Source organism: Tachysurus fulvidraco, chromosome 13 (assembly GCF_022655615.1).
Source record: "Tachysurus fulvidraco isolate hzauxx_2018 chromosome 13, HZAU_PFXX_2.0, whole genome shotgun sequence".
Taxonomy (NCBI): Eukaryota; Metazoa; Chordata; class Actinopteri; order Siluriformes; family Bagridae; genus Tachysurus; species Tachysurus fulvidraco.
Window position 1 is genome coordinate 13604635 of NC_062530.1, and position 20535 is coordinate 13625169.

Genomic DNA, 20535 nt, shown 5'->3' on the forward strand with positions numbered 1-20535 from the left:
CTGGAGTAGTGTGACGTAGATGCCCTTATATGGACTTGCTGGCGCATAATCACTCCGTCACGTGTCCTTCCCGAGCCATTAAAATGGTGTGTGTGCGCACAGAACTTCCTCACAGAAGCATTCCCATAGCGTCAGCACTGACGCAGCGTTGAGTTCCCTCGAAAGGGAACTCGGAATATATTGAATGAAAAACTCAGAATATATTGAATGAAAAGTCTGAATATATTGATTGAAAAACTCGGAATATATTGAATGAAAAGTCTGAATATATTGAATGAAAAGTCTGAATATATTGAATGAAAAACTCGGATTATACTGAGAATGAATTGTTTAAAATTTTCAGGTTTTCAAAATGGCATTCACGGAAATACTTCAATACTTTGTTGAACTGGAAGATTTTTTTGCCACAGCTGATTGTAATTCAAGGGACCTAAACCATCTGGAGCATTTCTCACGTCACCTTGAGGATCATATTTCTATTATTGCAATGTTCCTTATGGCTATGAGTAATCATATTCAACCAAACAATGAAGAAAGAAATTTGCATGTCATTCTTGAAGGAATTTATGAGTGTCTAACTGAGATTTTGGATCAAATAACACTTGATGTCAGACAAGTAGATGACACACATTCTACTTCTCAGAGAGGAAGGCCAAGGTAGGTAATGGCTATGGAAACAATTTTATAGGGCAATCAACTGATGTAAGATAAGGTAGCATCAAGTCAGAATTGATGACATAAAGGTAGACTATTAAATCACCTAAAAATGCTGCATTTTTAAAAAAAAAATTTCTCTCATTTAAGGTACCAAATATCAGCAGCTCAGCTGATTCACATGCGTGACGGGCTTTAGCTGGATGGCCATATCTCGAATGCTGTCTGTAAACATTCAAACACTTTACAACCACAGGACACAACTGGGTTTAGTGGACTATGGGAGTTTCAGCAACATTTCAAACACAGATCTTGATTGTCTTATTGTTGAGGTTCTAAGGCAAACCCCTGGGTCAGGAGAAACTTATATCTTTGGTAGCTTGAGAGGAAGAGCAGCGGGTCTACAATGTCTTTACTCCTAACCAAGTCTGGTAAATATTGTAAATTAACATTACATTTTTACATTTGATTTAACACAAAAACAAACAAACAAGCAAAATAAATACCCTTTGCTTGTGCCTTAAAAAGCAAACTCCATTTTCCCATCTGTTTTGTTTGTCTGGGTTAAAAGCCCAGACCTTGTGAAAAATATTTTGGGAAAAAGTATGCATTAAAATGACCAGGTAATGTGAATTAAATATAAACTGTCCAGCCAAAAAAGAGTCATACACTTTAATGTTTCATTTGACCACATTTTGTTTTGATTATGTCATGCATTGTGCAATATCACAACTTCTATTTCTATCCAGAGGCGTATTAATTTCTCTTCAAGATCACGTATTGATGGACTCTGTGGTGGCCAATTCATGTCTGACAATGATGTCTTGTGCTCCCTGAACCACTAAGTGTTTAAGTGATCAACCATTATGCTCATTTAGGATGTTTTTCTGACAACAATAAATAATTAGTCAAGGATGATTTTTCAGGTTTTAATAATGTGTTTTACAGTTTTTAACTCAATTTTAGTAGTTTAACAGTCTGAACAACTTAGTTGTTTTCTTCTAAGGCCAATTGTTTGACCCTACTGAAACAGAGTAACATCTTTGCCTCGACCACATGATATGTCTTAAGAAATGAGAAGCTACTCACTGCATCAGTTAGGGTTATATAACTTTTTGCTACCTGAACCATATTAACCACTGCAGTATTTATACAATGGAAGGCTCTTACCAATTTGCTTAGTTAATTCCTCTTTTGGCTGTGCAGTTTATCATCTCCTAAGAATAGCAATTATTTAATTATTTTACAATTGAATGAGTTTTACTTAATTACATTAATGTTAATTTCAAAATCTCCTATTCAATACATTCTGAAAATTCCAAAAAAGAAAAAGATCTCTGGAGATTTATAACATTCATTTTATTTTAATGTCTTTAAAAAGACTTGTTTACAATAAACCCCAAAAGAAAACAATTAATTAAATGCATAAAGTCTGTCATTGGTGTTTAAATTAAACACTACATTACATGCAAGTTGGTTTAAAAGTTGACCGAAAGTCACAGAAAAAAATCCTTCTCATTCCAGGCATACTAACACAAATCACAAGTTAAATCCATGGGGATTTGTTTTTCATGGTGGACTGGATGGATACAGTCGCTGCATTATGTTGTAGATGTATTATGTCGGAGATGTTGTACAGACAACAGAGCTTCAACCGCTCTGCAACTTTTCCAGAATGCGGACAATCGATTTGGACTTCCGCATCATGTCAGGGGTGATGCTGGTGGCGAGAACATCAATATTGCGTGATTTATGAATGAGAATCTTGGTGGAAACAGGGGTAGTTTCATGGTTGGGCATAGTGTACGTAGAGAATTGAAAGACTGTGGAGAAAATTGAACAGGGCATACTTTAAAGACCTTTTCCTCTTTATGGAAAATGTTGGACTTTTAAATAGCACAGATCCACTTCACATTAGGGCACTCCACCATGCTTTTCTTCCAAGAATCAACAGATCTGTTGATGAATTCATAACCCAGTGGAACCACCACAGCTTGAGGACGATGGAGAATAGGTCCATCTCTTCTACAAGTTTCCCCAGGTGCATCTCATCCCCAAGTTTGCAGCAAGTTATCCATTGATTTTCAAGGATCAGACATTTCACTCATTTAACGCTTGACTATAGTGGGCTCCAGGTTTGTCATTTATGGACAGATTCTCTGAGGAAAATGAATGAGCATGTTTAAAATAGAAACAACAAACTATTTATTTGCATGGTTTGATTCTGTAATTACAGGAGGCCTATGAAATGTTTACACATTAAGATGTCTCAATACTAAATATTTCTGTTTCCCAAAAAATAACTGTTCCTATAAAACCACCATTAAACTAATTTAACTAAAGGTTAGTACCCAGCAACGTTTGAACTGAACTTATGATGTTGAATTTTTCAAATATTATGTTACAGAAAAAATAAATATGCGAAATGGTCTGAACAGAAACTGCAATCTATTTTTTTTTTACTTCAGAATTGCAAAAAAGCAAAAAATAAAAGCACAAAATCTCTCAAGCCCTTCCAAAACCTTGGGAATTGCGTATAGCAAAATCCATGTCAGATTTGAAATTAGCATATTCTACATGGATTGGTATGCGAAGAATATTTTCACAAGTGTTAGCCAGTGGAAATCGTGAATGGGTGATGAACTCAAGGGTTGGCTTTGAAGAGAAACCCAGTGCAGGAAGGCTGTCACATCCGTGAAGAAAACAAGAATTTCTTCCAGGGAGACATCTTTCTCAACTGTGAAAAACAGAATTAGAGCAACAAGAAAAAATAATGATTACTATTGCTGCTGAATTGACAGGTGTGAGACACAATATGCCTGTAGTAATGGAAAGGTCATGCAAGACTGGTGACTTGGTTAAATTTCTTAAAACCTGCAAATATCTGTCTTTTGGATACAGTGAGATGACCTAGTGTAATTTGAAAGATTATAACAATAAAATTATTTACAATTTACAACCAAATCTGCTATTACAAACCCATATTACCCCACCTACCTAGCATCAGACAATAGGCAGACAGGGTTCCCAACTAGCTGGTAAAGAGAGTGGAATGTTTAGGGGCTAGACAAATAGATATTTTTCTTATGGTATGGTGGACACAAAAAGAGATCCAAATTAGTGATCTCGATCCATGTCTGCTAGATATTTAAATAGGCAATTTTGTTTTTTACAGTAGGCATTACAGATGCTCACTGTTTCTCAGCTTGATTTCATGTTTAAGTGAAACCTCAGGGTTAAATTCATCTTCTAACAAAGCTTAAAGTATGCATGCTATATTTAGAATAAAATAAAATGTCACAAGGAACAAGTTACATTAAAAAAAATTTGTGAAATGCAACCAAAACAATTTGGAGCGTAAAGAACATTTGAGTGAAATATTATTTTAATTCTGAAACTTTGGACTATACAGGGAACTTACATTCAGCATCCTGAAGATAGTCTTGCCAAAAAGCAAGTGTGGCACTCCTGTTGAAATCGATTACTCCCCCTTTCAGAATGAATTATTTGGAACAGACTCTCCAGATCAGCGGCTGTTAAAGCCTTTTCAGGCTTCACAAGACACATCATTTGCAGAGGGTATCTCTGGAGAGCATCTAACACACCAAGCGCCTTTAAGCCATCGCAGAACCTAGAAGAAAAAACAGTTTAAATGTCTTTGACAAAAGGTCGACCCTCTTACAATGCTACAAATCCTAAGGTATTCCAATAATATAAATGATGTATAAATGACACTGGTTTAAGCTTGGTTCCAGAAAAAAAAAACATAGGCTCGAATACAACAGAAAACAGACCAAAGATTCAGAAAAAACACATTATATAGATGTTATTAATTGAGTTACATTTCAATGAGTAAAATAAATATTTTATCCAACAATAATTCTGGCTCCCACAGACTGGTTATGGGCTCATGTGGTACACAGATTAATTTAAGAAGGTGCTCCTAACAACAACTGTGTATAAAAGCTTTGTGAGAAGGAGACTATTGGAGCGATTATTCGCGAAAGTAAGAAATACAGAATAACCATTAATCACCCTCTGTCTGAAGCCCCATGCAGACTGATCACCTCCATGCCATGCCAAATTGAGGCAATAATTATGCTTAGATGAGAATCTCCTGAACATGGGTCATGGATGGATCTAAAATTATATACCCTTCATTTCTTTGTAAGTGGGAAAACTTACAAAATCTGCAGGGGATCCACTGTACAAACAAATCATCTTAAAAAATTAAATGCCTACTATAAAGTCAAAATTCTATATAGTTTCTGTGATGGCTAATATTTAGCTTATTTTTCTTTGTTATTGAACAGGATTGCACACTTGAATTCTTTAACATCATAATTTTTTAACATCATAATATCATAAAGTTTAAATCATTCTGATGTAGCAAATTAACAGTGAGTAAATCAGCATATGATATGGACAGTCTGTGCATCCTATATTGTATAATAGTAAAGTAGGTAAATAATTTATAACACAGCCACAAAATTAGCAACAGTTAAGAACCACATTTATGTTTCTACTAGGAAACTGTAGAATGTGCCAAGAAATAAGAATACCTTTCAAAAGGTGCACAGGTCCACTGGAGGACATACCAATGAGTCCATTGCAGTCTCTTCTTTTAGTTTTCAGTGTTACAAGCACATTATGACCTGCAAGACTAATCAAGCTGGCTGCCCTAGCAACTGCATCTTCCAGCTGTGATTCTGTCTCAGCTTCTAAAATCTAAAATATTACATTAACATAACCATAAGTACAGTACATAGCAATTACTGAGTATTACAAATGAAGGTGTATGGTCATTAGTAAACTAGTAATTAAATAAAATTATACAGGAAAAAACTCACCGATTGCACCTGTGACCTTGTTTCATCATCATTAATATGTTCGATTCTGGCCTTTACATTGTCTGGACTCTTTTGAAGACATTCATACAAGACATCAGATAGGAAGCATGGACTCTGTCCCCCATGGACAAGTGACATAGTCATGATCTGACCAGCACGGAAGTATCCATTGTCTTTCATTGCTGTTGTTTGCAAATAAACTTGAACATTATGACCAATTACACACACACACACTCACACACTACGGACAATTTTCCAGAGATTCCAATCAACCTAGCGTGTGTGTGCCCTGCGATGGGTTGGCACTCCGTCCAGGGTGTATCCTGCTTCGATGCCCGATGACGCCTGAGATAGGACAGTCTCCTGTGAGAAGTTTGGATAAGCAGTAGAGAATGAATGATTGAATGAATTATGACCAATTATCCAAGTGAGACTAACGATAGTACAGCTGGCTTTCATGTTAACATAGAGAACCCAATTTAAAGGAGAAAAATATTTATATAAAATGACTTTAATGACATAAAATGCTTTTTAATAACACTAGATTAAAGTGCTTACATTTTCCCAAGGTTACAAGATCACTTTTTTTGCCAAATCTCACAGCTAAAAATATTAAACAAATATATAATCTAAAAATAAAAACAAAAAGTATACTATTGTCCTTATTTATCCCAAATGTAAATACAAATATATCAGTGACCTAGTCAATTTCAGTACAATACATAAAAAAAACATTTAAAAAAATACATTATAAAAAAAACTTTAGCATTAGGTGGACCCTCAAAGATTCCAATACTGTCCTTGATTTCATAAAGACACAACCTGAAGAACTCTCGGGTAGGCCCTCCATTGTCAGCGGCACCCTCAGATATTCCGTAATCATCTGTGAATTTTATATCCATCTTCTTTTTTGGTGCAAAATTGGAACGGCCCATGGCTCTGGCAGCTCCATCCCACACATTCCTTCTTATTATGTTAAAGCGCACAGTTTCATCATTATTTATTCTCGAAGCGATCTGCTCCATTATTCCCTTCAGACTTATCGTTGATTCACTAAAATAATACAAATAATATGTATTTAGTGTCAAGGTAATATATAACTTTAACATAGAACAAAAATGATATAGGGGGAAACCATGATATTATGCATTTAATAATATTTAGGCTTTTTTTATTTTGCAAATTTCTTTTAATTTCACCTCTACCTCTCTTTCACTGCAGCCTATTGCTGCAGTTGAGTTTACAGTAATGTGCAGCTGCTTGCTCAAACAACTTATCATCCTTACGTCAGTTAAAGACTTCTATTAAAACGTGAAGAATTGTATTTTATTCAAAGACTAAAATATTTCTGACCTCTCATTGGTTCTAGCAGTCAAAGATCTTGAAATCCTGGAGATCAGGATCATCAGAGAAATATTCTTCCTCAAATAGGTCCAGATAAGTACTACAAAAAGAATAACATAAAAACTGAAACATGTTTGCAGGGTATGTTTGCAAGATACTATTTCACTTTGTGCATATTGCAGTTTTGTAAATAACACAATCTAAAAACACAACAATGATTTTTAAAAACAGAACAATGGAAACAGTTAACCTGTAAGGGGTTACATTATTGCTGGATGCACTGGAGACAGTTGAGGCTATAGCACCAGAAATGGGAGGGGAATGATCACTGTTTACGGCGGAGGTGTTAGTAGAAGGACAGTCACGTTTGTCATCACTTGAATTTAAATTGGTGCCACAGGACAAACCATTAGTGGGATTACTGTTGATGGCAGATGATACAATGGGAAAATCATCTGTGTTACCACTGGAGATGACAGAAGCTTGACTGGGCACGGTGTGAATACCATCAATGGTGATGACAGCAGCACAACTAGACATTGCATTGTTGTCTTTTGAGATGATAGGTGCATCTGTAAAAACAGCTTGGGTGGCTGCACACCAGATAATTTGATCACCACTGTGTGGCATCTGTGGAGACAGCAACAATTTTTGAGATGAGTAAAGAAATGTATATATTGCAGCAGTTACAGGCAATCCATTTAAATTGTTAAATAAGAAAACATATTGTACTTGAACGTGTGTAACATGCCAGTTCATGAAAATAAAAAAAATCTCAGAATATAAATATTATTATTATTATTATTATTTATATATCCAAATATTTTCTCAGATCAATCAAAGAAATCATGTACAATACAGAAATGTATGTAACTTCTAAAAATTATCAGTGCAGCATGGCACGAAAGGGGGAATCAGCCTGTGAAACTGCACTATTAAAGACCAGGTTACATTGATAACAGCCTTAATTTATTCAAACTCAAAATTAAATATTATAATATTTTGATATACTGCATTTTTTATTTTATGAGAATAATAACCTGTAATCATTGAAATTAAAGCAACAATAGCTTGAAAGATTTCACTTTACATGTAATCAATCTAGAGTTTTGTTTTTCAAATTATATTGACAAAGAAAGAAAAGTAACTTTTTCACAATATTCTTATTTTCTGAGATGCACTGTATGTATTTGTAGATAGAAATACCATTTATGTCATCTGATACTTCTTGGGGTTCACTGCTGTTTGTATGTTGACTGTCTCCATCTTGAGTTGACTATAAATTTAAATAAATAAAGGTGAGAAATGTTACTGGATCCAAAATAACATACTAACAAAATTAGTAGCTGCAATGTATATCATGTGACTGTGTTAATCTGAGCAGGAAATGGGATAGCCATATAATCTGCCCGACCAAAAAAGTTGCACACTAAGATTTCGTTCAATGCACATCACTCTGGAATAGGGTCAGTCTGGACTCATCAGACCACTTGATACATATCCATTGCCCTAGTTCTAGTAATTTCAAATCTCTTGTTATCTTTGTTTGATGCAATAATTATAACCTTCTAAAATGGTGCTTCTTTTTTGACCAGGCAGTGTATGCATGTATGTGTGTGTGTGTGTGTGTGTGTGTGTGTGTTTATCTCATTTCAACATTACTTACAAGCTCTTCTTCCTCTGTTAACAGCACCTTGTCTGGTCTGACATAAATGGACTTCTGATGAAAGTGTTTTTTCACAAGTGCTCCATACAGGGTCTGTTTGGAGCTAAGGGATGGCTCAACCAGTTTGTTATGGCAAGGTAACAAAATCTATAACCTGAGGGGAAAAGAAGCACAGATCACTGCAAGTCAAACATTTGTGACAGCTAATGAGATTATGTTAATTTTATGCACCCAAAGAAATTTACATTCTGTCAATTATGCTACATTAAGAATAGAAATTCAAAAGGATGGTTTGAGTTATTTACTTAAAAGGTAACAAGACCTTTATGCAGAAAATAATATATACTTCTATCATTAATTTGAGAATTTTGATTGTGGGACAGATCTATTATAAAAAAGAGAGATGCAAGAGGTTGAAATGTACTGTAGACAGCAATGGCTAAATTTAATTTAATAGGCTTCTGTTAACTGCCTGAATATTCTTTTAATGATGGGCAAACCATCCATTATAATAATAATTTGTACTAACACAAAAGCAGTAAACATGAAAAACAATTAACAAGGCAGGTTAAAACTTGTATGATTATTTTTAAAATACTTTCACCTGCATGCACCAACAATCGGCTGGAATGCCTCAGATATTGCCTGCATTACTAGAGTAGATTCCCAGTGGTAGAGTTCCAGTTGTGGCTAAGTTCCAAAGCAGACTTAATGTGTACGGTCTGGCAGAACCACCTTTTTTGTGAGATTGCAGGACACCTTCGAAATATTAGAAAATAAATATCAACATATAGCCAGTTAATACGGTTTGTAGTGTTTAGGTAGTTACCTTCACTGTTTATGTACAGGCAAATTAGTTAACACTGAGAATTTTTAAGGTTTTATGCATTCTTTAATTCTTGCATTTATTTGACTTGGTACATTTGGCACATCCGGCGTCTGGTGTAATAAATGTAACAGTAATAACATTGTGTATAACAGTAAATAATAGTAACAGTAATAACATTGTGACTCTATATAAATAAAAGATTTTGTCTTTGTTTCATACATTGGAGAACCAGAAACTAGTCTCAGAATTTGGACAGAATTTAATGAAACCTTCACGGTACGTAGATATCTGCCTGAAGTTTAAGCTGCACCATAAGTGAAATTAAATTGTTTAGTAAAAGTGATGTTATGAACAGTTAAGTGCCAGATTTAATAATCTACTTTAAAATGAGCTACCAATAAGCTACTTGCTCAATGTAAACAAACACCTGCACCAATAGATATCCATTATAAAAGCTAAACTGGATATATTTTTACTGGAATTAGTTCATATTTTCACCACTGAAATAACAGCACAAGTGATACACATGAATTTTGATGTGATGGAGTGTATTTGGCTGACGACGAAATAAGTACAACTTAGCGTAAACAAGGCAAACTTTCCTATATCCTCCCTCTCATTGAGTGTAAATAAGATGAAATTACAGTAGACTCAAAATATTGTTGTGAACTATGTACATTTTGTAAAATTCCCTAATATTTAGCTACCAATCTTTAATTCTATGGGTACTAACCATCACTTTAAAAAATAAAACGCTGGCTCAACTTAAAAAAAATTAAGGTAACAATTTGCATGCATCTTTTTACGTAACTTCAAGTAAAGTCATTAAGTAGATATCATGAACTTTTTATACTTAGACTAACCCAATTTGTTTGGTACAACCAACATGATTTGACTTAACCTCTAAGAGCTTAATTAAGTTGAAAAAAACTAATTTCACTTTCAAAGTTTTGTTGATATCATGTTGTCAAATTACATAATTTAAGCTATTCTAACTTCTTTATTTTGATTCCATTCTACTTAGATATATCCATGCAAATTGTTACCTTAATTTTTTTGAGTACAAGTAACTTATTTCACTTCAATCAGAAGAAATAACACAGCAATTCCAGTTTTATGATTAAACTGGTTTATTATAAAATCAATGTCAACTTATGTCCAATTTTTTTTTACAGAAATAAAATAAATAAATAACAATAATAAATCACAGGAAACAACAGACACAATTGCCAGATTATTAGGTCTACCTACTGAAACTAAAAGTTTTCCCTTTTTTATATTATTAAGTAAATAAATAAACAAATAAACATTGTAAACATGTTGTAAACAAATAAACAAATGAACATTGTAACCTTCATGTAAAAAATTATAATTGCTGCACAACAAACCTTTATATGACATTTCAGAAAGACAACAGCCTAACATTTCTGGAAGTCAACAGCCCACCATTTCAGATTGACAACAGTTTACTTTTTAAAGACATTACCTTCGGGCTAGCTTTCAGCCCATCCAGCTCAAGAATTATCTTCTGGAACACCTCAAAAGTATACTTTAGTTCCTTTGGGTAGCTGAGGTTTAGAGCATATATCAGCCCCATTAGCAGGGCACAGGCTCTGGATACATCCAGGTCTTGCAGGACTTCCGTTCCCTCAATAACGATACTGGTCATGGCTGGGTCAAACTTTGTGGCACCTCTAGCTATGCCAATCTTCATTACATAATTAGCCACATCATCCTAAGTAGGTCAGAATCAATGTCAGTGTTTTAAGTCATATTTAAAAAGGAGTAATACAAAGTACAGTGTATCTGAGTGATCTCTTTATAGAGATCTTCCTCCTTTTCTCCATGATATATTATTAAAGAACGTATAGCAGTCTTTCTTCTCCTTTCCACAGAATCATCCTGTAAAGAAATAGGACATTAATAAACACAGTTAAATCTTAGGAGTTACAATTTATTTCCTTAGTAATTATAGTCTTGGTTGTAAAAGATTTTTCTTTCTTAGTAATTCAGGGACAGAGGACTAACTGACGACATAATTTTCCTTATAAGCATAAAGTTGCCTTTTAACACATCCAGCAAACACTGAGCATTCATTACAACACATTGTGTTTCTGGCCACCTGTCAAATTTATTTTCAAAATTTTCTCTACAGTGGCACAAAACCAGCACAGCAACACACATAACTATTAGAAAAAAGGACATTTTCTATTTGTAATGTTAGATTTATTCACACCTCTAGCAGCATGTTCTTTAAGCACTGAATATTCATTTTTGCAGCCCCTCCTTTTGAGGACACCAAGGACATTATTTTTGGGGAGTACTCGTCCAGTTTTGCCATGAACGTTGTCTCCAGGTTAACAGTGGTGATCCTTCTGAATTCTTCATTTATCTGTAAAAAAAGGCACATTTTGTTAATGTTGAAAATTTACCAATATAGCACATACCACAAAATTATTAAAAATATGTACCTGAGCTGCATCAAAAAGAGCAGGCCATCTGTCTTTTAGGTCACTGACTAGTGGTGCTTGATTGACAACTTCCTGCCTGCGAAATGAGAATGTCTCTGCCATTTTTGCACTGATGATCTGGGAGTTGTTCCTTTTTACTTCATTAAGGAGCTCCACTCTTTCATGTTCCAAACTTCCTTCAGTTTCTCCTTGAGGGTGAGGGGGTAAATAGTTCACCTCTGCCCTTCTGGGCTTTTTGATATTTTTTGTAGGTGCTTTATCATGGTCTCGCTTCATTTTGAGAGAGTTCACATCAAACTCAGGGCATCCAAGACCTCTGAGTTTTGATCTATAGTTTCCCATTGTATATTTTAGTCTTTGTTGTCATCCGTAGCATCCATTATATGAACCTGGTTCTTTAAGGCAGGGATGCTTCTTAATCAGTGCCTCAGCAACAACAGACAACTGTGCACTTGATGGGTAGGCAACATACTGAAAGATGCTTTCAGCCAGTTTCTCAAGGATGTCTGGAAGGATTGTGGTAAAGTTGAGTTGAATTCCATCCATCTTGAAAGCTTCATTTCCAGAGGCAAGCACAAGTTCTGTGTCATAGGCAAAGCGAGGTACTGGAAATTCAGTTGGCGACCGCTGCGAATGTGTCTTGTTTTCAGGTGATGAAAGAATCAGTGTATCCTGTGACCCAGAAGAGCAACTGCTAGAAGGATGGATGGAGGTCACTGAAGTATGGGCCGAGGATGCTGAGGAATGGATGGAGGCGTCTGATGCACTTTCAATGGAACTGTCTACATCGGAAAAGGTCAACAAAGTGTGGGAGGTTCAACAATGTGAACCACCTTAATTGTGACCTTGTCCTTGATGTCTCTTGTTGAGCTAAGAGAAAAATATTCCTCTCCAAAATCAGCATCCTTATAATGGAAAGTGAAGTTCCCATCAAGCCCAAATGTCTCTCTCACAATAGACTCAAGTTCACCCACAGTCTCAGGGATTCCATAAGGCAAGTCAAGTTTACGAATGCCATGATCCTGAAGAATGATCCGAAGTTTGGCTGGATGAGACATTTGTCTGCAAGAAAAATCACACCACTACAGTTTGAGTTACAACAGAATACACGGTCACATCCTTTAAACATTTAATATCAGAAGGGAATATTAACACTGATAATTACCTAAATTATAAGCTTTGGACTTGCACTTTATCACCTTTGATCTATTAACTACCATGCAAAAAGTAATTATCTTTCATATTACGTTGGCATTTTTAATCAAGTCATAAGTTTGTAACAACAAATTTTTGTCCTGGCAATGCAAGACACTAATATTGAGTCATTATAGATGACTCAATGTAAAAATGGAATAGAAGTTAGACATATTAGCCAGCAAAAAAAAAAAAAAGACTACCACATCAGAGGAGTTCTGATTGAATCATTGAAGCAAATATCTCACTGTTTGAAGTAACAAGAAAATTATTTGTGCTTAGGTGTTGGGCAAGTATGTTAAAGTAGAAAGTCATTTTCTTCTCACATTTGATGAATGACGAGGTGTAATGAGTACTCTGCCTCTATGGTACATAAATGTACCGCTTCTGGGTCACCATACGCTTTCCTGCAACTGTGTATGCTGCCATTGGGAAGATTGGCTCAATAACTTTAACACTTCTTGTGTTTTCAAGCTCATAGCTTCAAAAATGTTCAATATACCAGGCATTTAAACATTTCCCAATGAAGGCAACTTTCCCATGTACAACAGCTATCTGAATCAACTCTACAAAATCTGGCAGACCACCTGTGGAACCATGTGCTAAGATCATTCCAGTAGAGTAACTGGTGACACTGTAACGCACTGTGTTTGCCAGCTGGACAAACGACTCGCCAGGGAATTCTGTTTCCAGTGCTTTCTTAATGTCTTCCCTCAGCACAGTCAAATCCACCATTGACAGCTTTGCTACCTGCAGAGATGGTTGGACAATTTTACTGCCATATAGATGGTATGAAAGCATTAACTGATGCTTCACAGCAAGAGACAAAAGAATGTTTCGGAAGCTGCGGGTATGCCTGACAACATGCTTAAAAAAGCTGTGTTTAGCTTCAAAACGTATAGTCCACAAAGACACAAGTGGACCAAAAACCTTTATTAGCTCTGGGTAATGCTCTAGAAAATGATGCTTCGGAATTAGTCTTTCCTGAGGGAAAGCCTCAAGGAATCTGTGCCGATGCTCAGAAATCTTGCTGTCAAGGAAACAGATAGTTGAGTCTGTATGAACAGATGAAAGGACAAGTTCAACTATATCCTTAAGGTTCAAAAGGACTAGCCATGTTGGTTCACTCTCTGGTATTCTTTCTCCAACTATCAGTGGAAGGAGGCGAAGCAAAGCCCAATTTTCATGGGCATTTCCACCAACATGATTTCTTGATGTGCCAAGTGGATTACACACTTCAAAATCATCCACATACAGAATAAGAGAAATGGCTGGATTATTTTCTGATAGCAATTTGTTGTTTTTAAAATTTGTGCCATCATGGAATGACTTGTACTGAGTTTCAGAACTGTTGTCTGCTTCACAACTGTGTGTGAGCAAATACTGGATCTCTTTTTTCTTTAAAATCTCATGTAACGATTTCAAAATAGGTACATATTGGAAACTCCTCTGCTCCCTGGCACTGAGCAAATACACTATGGGTTCCACCATGGAAAAATGCTCCTTGAAATATTCTCTTCTTTCCTTAGAGCAAATGCAATTGGGTTGCACTCACATAGATATGTCACCATCTCTGAGATTATTAAATCATCAACCTCGCAATTATACTTCTTTAAGCATGACTGTAAAAGCTCTTGTAAAATAGGTCCTGAAGCTGATGATGAAACAAAGTGCAGGTCTTCCACTAACTCATCAATACACCTTTGTGGTACATTGAATACACTTTCTAATTTCAGCAGCAGGTGGGATATATTTTTCTCAATTAAGTTAGGCAATTCTTCATCTTCTGGATCTTCACTCACTGCTTCCTGACTATCTTCCTCAACAACAGGATCATCTTCTGCCATTAAAGGATTGACATACCTCTGCAAAAGCTCAGGCTTGAAGTCATCCAGTGAGTGTGGGGTGTGTTTCCAGCTTCTATGAGAGGCAAATGTTCCATGAATGTTTGTTTTGAAAGTACAATTTTCAAAAACACAAGAGACAGTTTCCATTTTTCTTAAATGACGGCCAATGTGCTCAAAGTATTCCCTTTCCGTGGATATAGTGTTTAAAGAACAACATAGACAATTAAAAGACAGGACTTCTGTGTGTGTGTCACTGTGGCATGGGTTGAATGACTTCTTGACAGATGAGTTCGCAGACTACCCCATGTTTTAAATGAGCAATAACACTCCCAATAAAGACAAAGGAAATATTATCCAGCATGGCTATGTCTAAGTCTATAATGGTTTAAGAGATTGTTTTTTCTTGCTGTTTTAAATTTGCAAATTTTACAGATCCAATTCATCTTCAAAGACTACATTTTACAAGTACTACTTGAACTCAAATTTTAGGTGATTCAGAGCTTTAGTGTACAGCTTATCCAGCATACATATCCAGCATAAAATACAATAATATATAACTGCCTATGATGCTGTATTTTTAATATTGAGGCTGAAAAACAAGAACAAATCAGCTTGCAAAAAAAAAGAAATTGGCTTTTGCCTTGTGCATTTTCAAAAGCACAAACTACAAACTTAAGATTTGACAGTAAAACCTTGTAAAAAATATTATAAACTAATTGTAGTCTTAAGTGTGAAGACATAAGCGTCAGCACAGCAGATAAAAATGGCGCGCACACACGTTGTCATGTTAGGTAGTGTGCTTAAAATAACTTGCTAGTCTATTTTGAACACACTAGCTAGCTAAAAGTCTATTAACTTTAGAATCGATGAATCATGGATAACCTATAGCTTAGGTCAAACTGTCTTTTCAGTTTATTGTGTGACAACAACGATTTACTTAATTAAAGTTGGCCGCATATTCATTTTTTTTTTTCATATTTAGGTTCATATGTATTTTGTCCAGAAAAGCTGATTTTGAGCAAAACGCGGTTGTAGCTGCCTCTCTACATTACTACGATAAAAAAAGAGGTGTTTTGTGTAGTAACAGCGTTTAGCTCAGGAGTTATTGACTCGGGAAACTCCAACCTGTGAATGTGGCCAACTTTACTTAAGTCGATGATTTTGTGTGTATACAGTTGGTAGCTGCTGAGATTAAAACAAAGCAAAAATATTAACTTACCTATATAGCGTTGATTCTCCTGTTTCTCCTGCTCCTAGTTGTCCCGCTCTGGCAGCAAAACAAGTCCGGGCAAATTCTGCCTTTACTCAGCATTTAAAGGATGCTCACTAGATATACAAGTTTCACTAACTTAATTTTTTTCTGTTGTTACGTGAAGGTAAAAGTGTTTGTTAAAAATCGATATATAATTAAGTTCAGACAGAATTCTTTATTTTAATTTTGAAAGACTTATAAAAAATGAGTTATCAACTCACTAATACAAGTACATATTACAAACTTAATTTTTTTAGGCTGAAAATGTTGTTTATTTTAAGTTTTACAAACTAACCCCAAGAATCATTTTTTAGAGTCTAGTATTGTATAAAGTCATGGTTAGTAGCAGGAGTGGAGACGGATACACTCACTGATTCATATTCAATAAAGAAGGCATGTAAACAACAACAAAACACAACTCAAAGGCTATAAAAAAAAGTTGGGAGTCCAGATGATGCACAAACAACAAAAATAGGCATAAGGCGATCTCTGAGCCAAGAAAAGGACGAAGTACAAAAATCATTCACAGAGGCGAAATAACGCCACAGCGGACCATCTGCACATCTACTTCACACAGGTTTTACACCAGATGCCCTTCCTGACACAACCCTCCCATTATTCCCTTATTACTCACCTCTTCTTTCTTGGGCCCTTCCAAGTGAACGGACACAGATTGTAGACAGGGGATGATACACACGGCCCCTGAGGACTGTGAGGGATGTTTCCTTCAATAGCATTACTTGTACCCGTTAGATGGACATAGCAGGCTGGAGTTTTTCAATCAATATATTTCGAGTTTGTCACTCAATTCTCTCATGAATAATTTCCTACACGGCATGCCATAATATATATATATATATATATATATATATATATATATATATATATATATATATATATATATACATATATATATATATATATATATATATATATATATATATATATATATATATATATATATATATATATATATCAGCTGGAACCAAATTCCTTGTGTGTCAACACACTTGGCCAATAAACCTGATTCTGATTCTGATGTATGTATGTATGTATGTATGTATGTATGTATGTATGTATGTATGTATGTATGTATGTATGTATGTATTCAGAATTTCATTTATAAAATAATATATAGTATAATTTGTTTGCAGTGTCGTTTATTGTAAGTTAGTGTCGTAATTTGATATTTGAGTGTGATATGACGTTTATTTTGACAAACAGTACTCCTAAATATCAGCGTAAGCAAACGTCATTTCCTGGTTTTGCTACTGACGTGGCTAACGCGGAGCTGTGACTTGTAGTCGTCAGGCATTTAGTGGGAAAATAAAGGTTTGAGTACATACGAAGTTTAGATCTCACATTTTATACGTTTCTTTTTTAAATATTCTGCTATTTTCTTAGTGTTTGTTCCGCGCTTTATATTTCTAAATTAAATCTGCTTCGGTAAGATGTTGGACTTCTTCGTTATCTTCAGTAAAGGGGGTATAGTGTTGTGGTGTTTTCAGGGGTCTGGGGTAACTGAATCTTTTACAGGCCCAGTAAACACTCTCATCCGCTCCGTAATTCTTCAGGTAAGTTTCCACAGACATTTGGCATGTAAGACCTGGAATGCAAATATAAAATAAAATAATAAAAATAAAAACGACCATTTGCTAATAGAAGATGTCGCAAGTGTGAACAGACTTATTATTAATGGAAACTATTAAAATAACATTTAGTTAACGCAACACGGGAATTGTTTGCCTGTTGTGTTGATTACAAAGTTTGCGAACCCTATGTCCAACAACATCGCTTCTCATTTAAACCAAAAACTCACATTCGGCCACAAATTTTTCCAATAGTCCTCTGGCTTGTCCACGTGATCTTTAGTAAACATTGGTAGCAATGTTCTTTTTGGAGAGTTGTGGCTTTCTCCTTACAATTCTGCCCGGCACACCAAGGTCATCTGCCAAATGCCGTAATTCTAAGGCAATATTCACAAAGTTTACATATGTTTGCCACTCACAGATATATAATATTGGAACATTTTCCTAAATAAAATATTATGAAATGTAATATATTTGTCTGATGTGTTTGATTGGGTGAAGTTTCTTTACTTTTAGGACTTGTGAAAATTGTTTCAGGTCATATTAATGCAGATATACAGAATTTTGTAAACGGTTCACAAACTTTTACACAATACTGTATATATTTACACATATACATGATAATTAGATTTGGATAACCAGATTACGTCATATTATTAAACTTCATATTTTTTGTGCTTTCATCTGTATGCATGTGTGTGTGTAGTATTGTGTGTGTCTCTCTCTATATATATATTTATATATATATATATATATATATATATATATATATATATATATATATATATACACACAACACAAGACACACACACATGTTTATATATATATATATATAAACATGTGTGTGTCTTGTGCTGTGCACATTTGTGATGCACCATTAGATGCACTCTGTATCTTTGTAAGAAAAGGTATGGTAGTTAGAAAATGCAGTTGATCAGGTTTGTGTTTGTCACTCTGTTACGTCTGTAAATAAATGTGTTTAAACTTCAAAACTTTTACTCAATAATTAAATATTGGGTGGTTTTCTAAAGCCATATGCTTTCATATTTTCAGGAACGTGCTGGGAACAGTCCTTTCTCCCATAATGCCTTGAATCTTAAGTACAAGCTAGACAATGAATTTGAGCTTGTGTTTGTGGTAAGTGATTTATTAACTGAAAATAAGTAAGGCTATGGTCATTCTTTTTACAATTTTATCTGTTCCCCGTCATGTCTTTTATTGCTATTCCTTGGAATTTAGGTGGGCTTTCAGAAAATTCTGACACTAACATATGTGGACAAATTAATAGATGATGTCCAGCTGCATTTCAGAGATCGTTATAAAAATGAGCTGGAGGACCAGGATGCCCTGAAATTCTTGAACAGTCATTTTGAGTTTGATGATGACTTTCACAAACTTTTGTGGTGAGCTGAAATTTCATGATTAGAAAATGCAGAGACTGTTTGTTTTTCCTTTGTTAAACTTTGGTTATATTTTGATATGTTGGTTATTTAGAAATTGTATTTCTATTATATTGTACAATGTTACTAAATGTTTTTTGTGTATGTCTAGTATGGTAGAGTCTGAAAGCATAGCTAAACCCCAAAAGGTAATGAGGACTTACAGTGAGTCCCAGAAATCTCAGAAAACCGTGAAGTCCATGATTGAGACAAAAAGTGGAGACAAAAGCAAGGAGTTTACTAGCAAGAAGAATAAAAATAACAGGAAAGAAGGTGAGTTTTTTTTTTATTAGACTTTTACGATGTTTTAGAAAATGTATTGCATGACTTGTGCTAATGTGAACTTGGATTCGCTACAGATATACAAACCTTAATAATGCAGATATTATGGTACATGATACTGCTCATTACAAAAATACTACTGTTCTGGGTCAATAAAAATAATTCTAAAAAAACTCCTGAGTGTCTGGGAAAGAGGACATTGAAGGCAGGTTTAAGGTTAAGGTTTAACTTAAAATGCCTTTTTTTTTTTTCCTCTTTCCCCTTTTCAGCACCACAATTTAACTGCACAAACACACGCATGTTCACAGACACTTGGTTCTGTGTGCTCAGCTTTCTCTCATGACTGTGGCTTCTCCCATAGCTCACTGCTACCAGAAAAGTCGTTAGTACTATTAAGCACCTTGTGATTCCAGCCACTTACCTTTCTTGGCTCTGCTCTCCATTCACAAAATAGAGTTTCTGTTTGGTATGACTCTGTCTACTCGACTGAGTCTGCCACTCTCCTTTTTAGTAAGATCAGTCTGCAGTGACATCCCAATAATTAGGCACAAACCTGCGTGAATTGCCAGCTATCCCCAGGAACTGGTCTTTTTGGTCATAAATCTCAGGCATGTCACAAATGCTGCAGTCTTATCAGATATCTGGCAGGTGCATCAGGGGATACACCTACCAGATACCATATTTTCACATACCATCCAATTTCACATCTTTGGGTTTGCTGTTATCTCAGATCTTTGGCAGTCCTATCAATACTGGTAATAATAATTACTATTAATAAATAGGCAGTAGCATGCGCAGGGTGGGGATAGAGGATTCTGTCCATGAGTTGATGGAATGTTGCTAGGGCCATGAAGAAACCAAAAGGAAGAGTAACAAAATGGTGTAAGCCCAATGGAGTGGATCCCCCCCCCCCCCCCAAGGGTCTTGGGGTCGAGGGGACTTTGCCAGTATCCCTTTGTTAAATTGAGATTTGAATAGGAGCAAGCCACACCTAAATAATCAAGCCATTTATCAAAGTAACCCATCAGCCTTGGGTACCAAAACCACCAGGCTGACTCGTCACTGTGTGACTCCTTTAATTACCCCAGTATCAAGCATTCAGTTCAATTTAGTTTATA

General features: G+C 35.3%; 1 protein-coding gene and 1 long non-coding RNA gene across 6 annotated transcripts in view; one reads left to right on the forward strand and one right to left on the reverse strand.

The window, feature by feature from the left end:
* Positions 1 to 5807: 5807 nt before the first annotated feature.
* LOC113652283 lies at positions 5808 to 16964 on the reverse strand. 2 transcript variants are annotated; one of them, XR_003442852.2, is made up of 13 exons: positions 16742 to 16964; positions 16075 to 16181; positions 14872 to 14928; positions 11815 to 12876; positions 11580 to 11735; positions 10830 to 11245; positions 9119 to 9273; positions 8515 to 8668; positions 8055 to 8124; positions 7099 to 7478; positions 6858 to 6948; positions 6327 to 6557; positions 5808 to 5867 (listed from the first exon to the last, which is right to left on the reverse strand). It is a non-coding gene; the product is annotated as an uncharacterized LOC113652283 (long non-coding RNA). The 2 variants fall into 2 exon arrangements; XR_007144675.1 differs by lacking the exons at positions 5808 to 5867; positions 14872 to 14928 and having other exon boundaries at positions 5901 to 6557.
* A 406-nt stretch (positions 16965 to 17370) lies between these two features.
* The window catches only part of srpra (SRP receptor subunit alpha), a 34064-nt gene continuing 30899 nt past the window's right edge, over positions 17371 to 20535 (forward strand). For 3 of the 4 annotated variants that reach the window (XM_027161313.2, XM_027161314.2, XM_047822271.1), the window contains exons 1-4: positions 17371 to 17681; positions 18750 to 18833; positions 18936 to 19099; positions 19248 to 19408. In XM_027161313.2, coding sequence (XP_027017114.1) covers positions 17559 to 17681; positions 18750 to 18833; positions 18936 to 19099; positions 19248 to 19408 — 532 coding nt within the window. In that variant the 5' untranslated portion in view covers positions 17371 to 17558. The remainder of the gene's footprint in view (positions 17682 to 18749; positions 18834 to 18935; positions 19100 to 19247; positions 19409 to 20535) is intronic. The other variant, XM_027161315.2, reaches the window with a different exon arrangement.